The sequence below is a fragment of the Monopterus albus genome, unplaced genomic scaffold (assembly GCF_001952655.1).
Source record: "Monopterus albus unplaced genomic scaffold, M_albus_1.0 scaffold300.1, whole genome shotgun sequence".
In the NCBI taxonomy this organism is placed as follows: Eukaryota; Metazoa; Chordata; class Actinopteri; order Synbranchiformes; family Synbranchidae; genus Monopterus; species Monopterus albus.
Window position 1 is genome coordinate 214,130 of NW_018128180.1, and position 10,822 is coordinate 224,951.

Below are 10,822 nucleotides of genomic sequence, written 5' to 3' on the forward strand. Positions count from 1 at the left end.
TTTGAAAATGAAAAATGACATCTGATAAAAATTAAACCACTTTTTTTCTGAGGGAGTACTTATTAATTATTCGTGTGTACTGTATAACTGTGTAATGTACAACTGTATCTATCTATCGATATATGTATGGGGGGGCCTGTGCCCCAGTAAAGCCTCAAGTCTAGCAACGCCCATGTGAGCCACTACTGAATAATGAAATATTTTACTTTGAAAACCATCTATCTGAATTTATTTGGTTTGAATTCAGCGCTTGGTAATCACATAATTTCAGACAAATGTTTTTCAAAATAAAATACAGTATTTCAAAGCTATCTATTCAGTGGTATTTAAATAATCTATGTATAAAATAGTGACTACATTTCACATCCTGGTATTCACTGCAAGATTAAACACAGTATAATTTTAGCCTTTATTTTTTGCTTCCATATTAATTTGCAGAATGTGGTTTTAACCTTAAAAATATAAAGGGCACGTTAATCACACTAATCAAAGGATTTGTGGTGCTCTGAGGACAGTTTGCTTATTAATCCTTTAGTGTGATTTTTTTTCCAGTGAAGAGTATTTTTGTCACCAGTGTTCCCCATTCGGGCAGAAACTCAGGTAATACGTAGAAATGAAGGTACACAGAAACCAACTTCTTCACTGATAATAATACAGCCTTAATTATGGAGCTCGTCTGCCATCAGACACCCACTGACAAATAATCACACTTTAAAGCTATTTACTGCACATTCCTGCACACCTTCTGTTGATTCAACATCACCACTCCCCTTTTTTGCAGCTTGTCAAATGGCGAGACATAGTTAACTTACTAAAGTAAAATCAAAAGCAAAAGGTTGTGAAAAAAAATAACAGCTACTAATTATATGACGTATCCCCTGTGTGCCATTGATCTTACTGTCAGCCTTTCACACAGTGTGCTTCACTGTTGTGCTGTAAAGCCTGTGCTTTGGTTTCACTCTTTTGGAAAGCATCATTGCAACAAAGTCCCGACAGACTGGTTTGAGATGAGCTCAGCTGGCGTCCATCACATCCCTTTCTGTTTTAGAGAAGGGAATGCAAAGAAGACCAGAGCTATCAGACACAGACAAGTTACTTTATTCTCTAGAACTAACTAAAATAATGAAGCGTAACAATCCAGAACAGTATTGCTCACCATAGTGGGTTATTATTTGAATAACCCCATTGACACAATTTCTCCCCGACTATTGATACAAAAATAGATAAGAAAACATCTACTGTATATAAAGTACATGGCAGACAATCAAGAAGTGGGTTATCTTGTTCTAAATATCAGTCACTAAACTCAGAAATTGTCACATCCAACAAGAAAATACAACAGCTACCTATTTCACAGTCCCCCACACCCCCTTTACTGTACCTCTCCAGTCAATGCACGCACGCACGCACACACACACACACACACACACACACACACACACACACTTGGTAAACACTACACAAAGCTAGCTTTCACCACAGGCACAGTAAAGAGTATATGCATTTTCTGTTGTCTGAAAATTAAATGGAGAAATTGTCCACAGCTAAAAATACAACCCATCTGCCTGTACACATTCTGCGGGTTCGTCCGTACACAGGGTGTACTCCTATGAGGTCTGAATTTCATTCAGCAAGGCTGAGTGGTGCTTTACTCTGTGTGCTTTCTGCAATTATTATTAATTATGTGTGCTCTGAGGGTGTCAGTTTTTGAAGTTGGTCCACAAGAAATGTGTGAACTGACTAAACTATAAGGCAAGGGGGATGTATGTGTGCGCAGCAATAGCACGTATACAGCACCAGAGCAGGTTAAAGTAAAACATATGTTTTCCTCTCATTTATCAGTTGTACTGCTGTGATGTGTAGGTTTGTTTTATTCAAGAGATATTTGTAAAAATAAATCTTAAATTGGAAACATCCTATGATATTGTGACTTCTGAATGGCGGATGGAAATTCAAGATCACAAGCCACCTCAGGAACTACTACACCTTTCTATAAATCAGTCAGTGAGAGCTTCTGCAAACTGCTGTTTTCCAAAAATATCTGATATTTAGAAATGCTTTTTTTGTTTTTTTAATCTATCTTGGAGATTGCTTCTGAACTTCATGTCAACATCAACGACGACGTTGCCGCTGTCAGTGATGTCAGGTTATTTGTCACAAAGTTTATGTACCTGAAAAAATGTCTAAAATTATTTTATTGTTTTGCTCACTGGAGGATCAGACAATGGTGAGATGTTCCACCTCGGTAGTGTTGACTGCGAGAGTGATTCAAGAAAGGGGGAAAGTAGTAATTCTGACTTAACTCTTAAATCATACCTCCATAAGTTATTATACTGTAGGCTTATTCTAATTGGTCAGCGCCCACTAGGTCTTCAAAATACCCTTCAATGTGTCTCCATCTGCACAGCGTCCTGCACAGGTTTGAACGCAACCCATAATTGCTATGAATTTACAGAAGACACTATGTGTCTTAATGTGGTGAAATAAGCTTTGTCAAAGTAATAATCAACATTTACAAAATGATGATTTAAGCTAAATCGCAGCTATGTTCAACTCAAGCCTGACTTGTTTCACTAATGTCTTTCCTGTATGGATGAACTGGTGCATTTGAAGTTTCTAGCCCAAAAATAATGACAAACTAGTGACGGTAGCTTCATGTAGCCACACCTCTGGCTTACAAACAACAGACATCTGGTGAAACTCAACCAGCTTGTTTTGATTACTAATGCAGCACGTGGCACCGGTGCTGCCCAAATCCAAGGAAATCTGATCCATTCAGTGACCAACAAGTCTAAAAGAGCCATGTGTCTAAAACCAACAAGATGTCAGCACAGGTTTCAGATGCACAGGCTCAATGGGCCAAAAAGAGCAGAAGCATGAGGAAGTCAGTGACCACCTTTCATAGGAATAAATGATGTGTCACACATTTCCCAGTTCTCTTTAATACACCCATGCTGTCCTGTTTACAGTCATAACAAGGAATTTTCTTCAATGAGCTAGCTAGCAAGAAAAAAATGGCAAGGCAGTTACTGATATTATGAAACTTACTTAAAGCTCCTAGAAACCTGGTTTAAAACAACAGTCTGAGTTAAAGTTTGGAAAAAGAAAACTATTTTAGTCAACATTTATGATTATTAGGATTGTGTGAGTGTGGTGTGTTTAAACTACTAGTAACATGAGCAAACAGTTCCACAGCTGTCATCTGATTTTGATTTCAAATGTTGCTCAACTCTGAATGGTGCATGGAAACACTTGGCATCACCTTCTCCAAATAATCTCTGCCCACTTCAATCCAGTGAAGAACATAAACACAGAATCCCTCTCTGTGGAATAACCAAAACTATTTTAACTTTAAACTGTTGTTTTCTTTACATAGAAACCAACCTCACATAGTAAACTGAGAAAACTGTTTTCCAGGGCTGTTAACAATGATGATGCAGGGTCCGTGACAAAGTAATTAATAATTGACCTTCTACTGAACAATGACAAAACAAGTCCTCTCGCTTTTAAAGGGACCTTATTCTTTTTGTTAACCATTAGTTCATGACAGAAACCTATTCTACAAAGGCAGAAAAACCAAGTGAAGGGCCACATTTCTGATAATCTGCTCAGAATTTGTAAATGAAACTTTTATGACAAGATTGTGGTTAATCCTGATGTCAGTTATTTGACCTTGAGGTGTGGGTACACAAAATTATTATGTTATCCAGAACCTGCTTCATGGAGCAGGCCCCAGCACAACCAGTTCAACTCATTTGAAAAGAAAAAAAAAAAAAGAAAAGAAAAATTGTGCAATCTGCAAAAACTCAAAGGCAACCCATGAAAATAATGACATCGCATCACAAGCTAGATGACTGATCAATATCTATCAGGGATTTGACAAACAGAACCATGAAAATGCTAAGCTATACTATACCAAAGTGAACAAAACACATGGGTTGGTTCTTATTTCACCCTGAACATCTTTCACATGACTCCATCTTAGGTCAACTTAATTTCTTGCCCATCTGGGACGGCAACTGCTCTGTGCGGTTACCCTCGCAAACTATCTTCACTTACTCTTCTCTGCTGTTATGACTCCAACAAACTGTGCCAGCGGCAAACCTGCTGTCCTTTTGACTCTTTCATCTGTGTCCAGTGGGTGAGCTCCTCCTCTCCAGAGCTATTGAGGCCGAGCGAAATCCAACCAATCATCTCTTTACGCTTCATGCTGCGCTTGTTGTACACGGAGAGGATGAGCGTGACATCTGATAGCTGGAAAAGGGCTACCTGGAAGACAAACGTCTCTTTGTACGTTGGGTTGGGCTGGCCTCGACAGATGGAGGTCTTGCACTTGGACATCTCGTGGCCCATGGAGTTCAGCAAAGTCAGCTTAACGTATGTGTCTAGATGAGAAACGGGTGTAGTAGACAGTTACTGTAGAGGGGAAATGATGTAAATCTTCTGACATTTTTCAATGGTTTACAATGCTAAAACATTTGCTGTGTTTCCTGCATAACTGATCATTTGTGCAAAATCCTTATGTCTCTCCTATGGATTCACTTTGAATTCAAGCATTACAACTTACTGCAGCTGTTTCCTCTGCTGCAAAGAATGACACATTTTCCCCGCAAAAGCATAGTTCTTGTTAATGTCACTGCAGTTGATGTAAAAGATCATCACCACATAGGATGCGGTTTTCTCCTGATCAAATATAAAGCAGAGCTGTGAGTGTTCCTGATATCAGAAAGCAAGAACTCAAAGGGTGCACAGAGTGTTAATTCAGTCTTGTTGCTATGCAACTGGTATATGTCTAACCTGAAGAAGGGGGTAATACTGAAGAATAAAATGGACTAGGAAAAGTTAGTAATGCATCTGCCTTCACTTATAGATGATAGAGGAAACAAATGATAAAGGTCAAATGAATGCTCCTCATCAGGAGAGTCCTCAAGGAGCTGCTGTTATTTTCTCTGACTCTGACATAATGTCATTGTCAAGATACAGCTGAAGCCAGACGTTAACATAGACCTTAGCCAAATGCATTTAAATATTTTTCACAACTCAGAACCCAGGGCAGTGACCCAGAATGTACTCAGTCAAAAACGTGAATCACATTTTTGGAGGAGATGCGCATTTGCTGCAAAAAAAATTATAATCTACAAAAACACACAAAAAACACAACCTAAGTAACTGGTGCATGGCAATAGTATTAATCTTTGAGATGAGGCAAAGAAACATTTAGCTTAGGTTCCTTATAATCAAACAGAGAACCTAACCTTTGGACATGTTTTACAGTATCAGTTTTCAAAAATTTAGCTTAGAGCAGTTATGTTCCTGATGAGCGTGGTCTGTGTGACGTACTCCGTCTTTTATTTCCAAGCTGATTCCCTTCTATTTTATTGTAAATCAGTGCAGATTCCCAAAAAAATCATTCCCAATACATCCCATTTATTTAACCCGAAAGAGAGAAAAGGAAAAGGAAAAACACTGCCATCATCAAGTGATTCAGCGTTCACCGTTTCCTTATTCATTCATTTCCATGCAGAGGCTGAAGCGCAAATCCAGCTGAAAGTAGACGAGGCAAGACTGGCAATCACAATGGGTCTTTGAGAGTGTTTCGCCACTCGTCTACAACCACACTCCGTAATAATGCTGTGTATTATGTTCCTGTCTGAGGAGTATGTGGAATGAATTGCCAAGGCTTTCATGCTGTCGAGTGCCAGCTGCCTTTCAACGCAAAGCGCACCGCCTTGAATCACACATTCAGTTGCTCTCTTTGACATAAAAGCACAGTGAAAAAAATAGCCTTGATTTCTTTTTCGCCTGGTGCTGAATGGGCTCTGTAGAGCTGTGGATGTCTTAAGTGGTCAGTAGCGGTGATGCATGGCTCTTTGGTATTGTGGCTGAATGAGAGGGGCTGCGACTGATGATTCACTTGACTCGTGGCTTGGTACTGTTTTGAAATGATAGAAAAGGAGCTTTGAAATTGCTCCACATCTTTCCATCACACTCCTTCCACTTTGTAAGACGCACCAAGTCAATCAAGGCCATCATAAGTATTTTGCACAAAGATCTTTTTTCAGTGTTACCAGATGTGACTAAATGCAATTTGAAGACTATACAGTATATGCATAAGCTATTCAGGAATGCACAAACAATAATCTAAAAAGTCTAACAGCTAGTCATTAGTTGCAGACATTCATGAATGCAAGGAAACTGGCAATTAATGGTAGGACAGTACAGTGTGCCTTTTAGATTAACATGTAAGATACTCTATTACAGAAATACTGTTTCATTTCTGTTTCATGTGCTGTAAGCAGAGCTTCAAAAAAGGGAGATGCATTACATCTAATGCATGCTAGCATGTATGTTTGAATTGAGCCAGCAGTCAATGATGCACAAGATTTCCTTCTGGTTGGCCATCAGCCAGCGAGCAAACCAGATTCAGTGAGCATGAAAAGTGTTACTTCTGAGTAAAAGACTTCCAGGAATCACAGGCACAAATGCACACGACATGTAGTGAAGAGTGGTAACAGGGCTGCATGCATTACAGCAGATTCACATTAGCATATAGAGAACAAAAGTAACGCACAAGCGATCATCTTCATGGATGAGTGTTACAATTTTAAAGTGTATGTGTGGAGGAATAACAGTGACATATGGAAATGAGTAGACATTGCTATCGTTCCTCTTGTGCCTCTGACATAATTAGAAGTATTAAGTAATGAAGTAATTTTTATTTTAACCAGATTTTAATGAAACACCCATATATTTTCTTTTTAGTTAAGAAGAATATCAGTCTGCTACAGCCAGGAGTCTGTTAGCTTAGCATAAAGACCAGAAACAGAGAAATAGCTAGCCTGGCTCTGTATAAAGGTAACAAAATCCACCTATCAGCATTTTTACAGATCACTAATTAAGATTAACATAACATATCATGTCTGTTTTACCTGAAAAAACAAAAAAACTAATGTAATGGAGGTTCTGGGAGTTTTGTGCTGCTCCATTTCTTAGCCAGTTGCAGTAATTAGGGGGGGTTTAATTCTCTGTCGTACAGAGGCAGACTAGCTGTTTCCATCTATTTCCAGTAGAATCTATCTCAGAGGAAAAATTAAACATATTTCCTAAAGGCTGATGTATTGGCCAAAATGAAATAAACATATCAGGGTTAGAAGGTGCCCCTGGCAACACAGGAACATATTTTTATCATTGCCTCTTGTGCTTGTAAATCTTTTGTTGTCACATTCTTCTGTTTTCACATAAATGATACAGTTTCTATTTCTATTAAAAACATTTTTTACAAGTAAACATGTAGCGTAGAAACCAGATAAATACATTAAATTGTTAGAATAGTGGGAACATGTAAATTCTAAATTTTGGCAATGCTTTGTGTTTGATAAACTGCATCCATGAAGATAGTACGTATAACAAGGTTCACAGTTCTACACCAATGGCACCTCACTTTGCGGCAGGGACAGAAACTCACCTCTGATAATATAAACCTGTCCACCTATCAAGTGTTTTAGACAACAGAACAGCCCATCTGACAACAAGGTTTGGACAGCAGTAAGAAAACAACGGACCAAAATGTCAAAAATGTAGTAGGGTGAGAGAATTTCAGATGTAGACATTAACAAAAGGTGCCAGGAAAGAGAAACAGGGTCAGAAGGCCAGCAACACTGCACAAAGTTCAACATCAAGAGGCAGTTTTTGCTGCTCTGAACCCTGAAAACTAGCTGAGGAGTCTGACCAGGACAAGAGGTAAACCAGGGGTCAAACCAGAGGGAAACTGAAAAGCAGGTAGGGCAGGAGAGATAGATCAGACTATCTCATATTCAAACAAACAAGCTGTGCATAGTTTCACTCTGTCTCAGTTGTATTTCAACAAAAGAAAGCACATTATATATTAACATAACAATGTGTTTAATAATGAAGCTAGACCATATATATTGGTTCAGGATGAAAGTTGCATTATGACTGCCTAGACAGAAATCCCTGTGCATAGACTCAGCTTGTCCTTTTCCATGCTAGTGTCTGAATCAAAATACTAAATTGTTACACTGTTCACTGACATCAAATAAAATGTTTCAGAGTACTTACTGGGTGGCTTGTTGGCAGCCAGGTTTTTGAAATGGATGCCTTTGATGACCTCCACAGAGAGACGTCCTGTTGTGGCATTGTACGCCAGGCCCACAAGGATCTCTGGTGTATTAGTCTGACTGATGGACTGGAATGATGAGGCGCTTTCACTGCATGTCATATCTGAGAGGCTGATCTGGGATTCATCACCCTGTGTGGTTTTACAGACATTCAGAAAATTGTTCACAGGGAGACAGCACTTCTAGACAGTTTTTTACTTGATGTATCCAAATCTGTGCTAAATCTTAGTTAATGCAGCTTTAAAAACACTGACTTTTCAACACGTGGAGAAATCCAAAGCTTGTCAGACCTGCCATGTTGAGCTACAGTATGGTTCCTGCACTATGACTGGACATTGGTTCAAAGTCTGGATCTCTACATGTTTAAAAGCTGACACACTAAAATTATTGTGAGAAACAAAACAAAACACACAAACAAACAAAGAAAGGTAAAACTAAAGTCATGGTGAATTCCTTGTAGAATAATAAATGTGGTCATTTTAAATGCTGGCAAAAGGAAAACAAACCACCACAAATAAATGTAGTTCTTTCATGTAAAATGGAGGCAGGGCTACAATATTGTCTGTTCCTTAGAAACATTAACCTAGTGAGCAAAACAAAAATAACTGTTTCACCCAACAAAATCTTGATCTCCAAAATATAACCTCATGCTGAAAACGTTACCCGGTTGTATGACAGATCAATCAACATGGCAGAGCAATTAGTGAGGTGTTGAGCAAGCTTCATGGATCCTACTTACTGGGAGAGCACAGCAGGGCACTAATATGACTGGCACAGACATTTTGCCCTGAAGGTTGAGCTTGGTGAGGCAGAACACCTTTTCCCCGAGCACCTTCTCCTTCTTCATCCGTCGCATGCTGTAAAGGCGGAATCGTATGGCATAATTGCTGATCATCTCTGACTCCACATGGCTAAAGTGGAAGGTCTCGGTGAAGATGGGGCACGGGCCTCTCTGGATTCCTGTCTTTGCCCTCTGCTTCTTGGTGGGCAGCAGCACCAGGTGGACCTGCCAGGAGATATTGCCAGTGCGTTTGACGGCGGGAAGGTCCGTTACTGCCATGATGGTCACTGCCAGCTGCTGCTCCTCTGAATCGTAGTCAAAAACCACATCCAGTGTGCCATATTTTGCAAGAGGATCTGGTTCGTACCCTTTAGGGAGCTGTGCTGCTGATCCACGAGCTGACATATCCTAAAGAGCCCAGTGAGATGTTCAGTGTGCAATAAAAACCTCAACATACATTTTCTTATCATATATTGTACCACTGGTGTTTACCTCTGGGCTGAGGATGGCGGTACTATCACTGGGTACATCCTCCTCGTAGCCCTTGTTGAGGTAACTCGCAGTCTCGCTGACATCGCTGCCCTCACTGGGGCATTTACCAAAGGACATGAGGGGACTCCCACTCGTGTGGGAGAGATCACACTTGGTGTCGCCCAGGTCTGACAGTGTGCAGGACATCCTTGGAGAGCCATTCTCATCCTGATAGGGTGGTGGTTGAAGCTCATCCAGAGGCGGTGTTCGTCTCATCCGCTGGATACAGTTGGCTGTTGGGAGGGAATCAGGGTGCATTTCAAGGAACACAGCAAACAACAATATGCATCATCACTGTATCATATGACTTTTATTTGAACAATGCAAAGACAAGTCAACAGTGTTTCTTGCCCTTTATAAAGGCAATTCATGCTTTGTGTGTCCACATATCTGCGAATATCAAGTGACATAATTTTCGTTATCTTCTCAGATCCACAAGGGTCCATGCGGACTCTGTGCTGACCTCCGCGTGCAGGCCAAAAGTTTGTGTTCTTACACATGGTCTGAACAGCTAAAGCCCTGACTGCGCATGTACCAAAATGCTTGGAAATTGTTGACATACATGGAGCCTCGACGCATGAATAGGAATGTGTGTGCACCTCTTGTCTGTGTCCGCATGTGCACAAGGGTATGCACAAAGCATGAATTCCACTTTAGCCACACCAGCAGCAGTGCATTAGCAATGGCAATGCTGATCAGTTGTTCATACAGTTTACCTACTTTGGTCCTGAGTGAAATTTCGCACCAACTGTGCAAAAGATTACTTTAAAATTTGGTACAAACATTTAAGGCTCCCAGAGAACGAATCCTACAGAATTAATGCTATGGATTGGCACATGTTTTGGTAGACATTTAAGATTCCTTTGCAATGTATCCTATTGACTCCTGGTGGTGACTCCTGACTAGCGCCACCAGTGGGCTATGTCAGAGTGAAATATCTCAATTAAAAAAAAAAAAAAAAAAAAAAAAAAAAAAAAAAAAAAAAAAAAAAGCAACACCTGCTACACATTTAGTGAAAAACAATAATGCACTCTTACAGAGCTACTGGGGTGGCAGCAGACACTTCAGCTGAGGTAGGTATTTGTATAGTACAGTTTATTATAACAACAACAGGCTGAAAGGAAAAATGAAGATGAAGGTGAAAATGAAAAGAGGATGACTAAATAAACTGTATTGTGCGGATTTATTAAAAAATACCTTAAATTTGAAATAAAACCAAAAGTAAACACATCTTTAGCTTTGATGTAAAATATTTCTCTAAAATTATCTGAAAAATTGTTTCGGATATGTGACACATTTTAACTTATAGCAGCTTCTCTAACTTTTCATATCATATGTAGATGTCTCAGTTTTATTTTAATGATTTGGTGTA

General features: G+C 39.6%; 1 protein-coding gene across 4 annotated transcripts in view; it reads right to left on the reverse strand.

Annotated features, from left to right (window-relative positions):
* Window positions 1–10,822, reverse strand: part of syt14a (synaptotagmin XIVa) — a 47,346-nt gene continuing 36,524 nt past the window's right edge. Inside the window, exons 5-9 of one of the 4 annotated variants that reach the window (XM_020623460.1) lie at window positions 9,412–9,683; window positions 8,878–9,327; window positions 8,080–8,269; window positions 7,466–7,522; window positions 1–4,385 (exon numbers count right to left, since the gene is read on the reverse strand). In XM_020623460.1, coding sequence (XP_020479116.1) covers window positions 4,072–4,385; window positions 7,466–7,522; window positions 8,080–8,269; window positions 8,878–9,327; window positions 9,412–9,683 — 1,283 coding nt within the window. In that variant the 3' untranslated portion in view covers window positions 1–4,071. Of the gene's footprint in view, window positions 4,386–7,465; window positions 7,544–8,079; window positions 8,270–8,877; window positions 9,328–9,411; window positions 9,684–10,822 lie in introns of all 4 variants that reach the window. The other 3 variants (XM_020623459.1, XM_020623458.1, XM_020623461.1) reach the window with 3 other exon arrangements.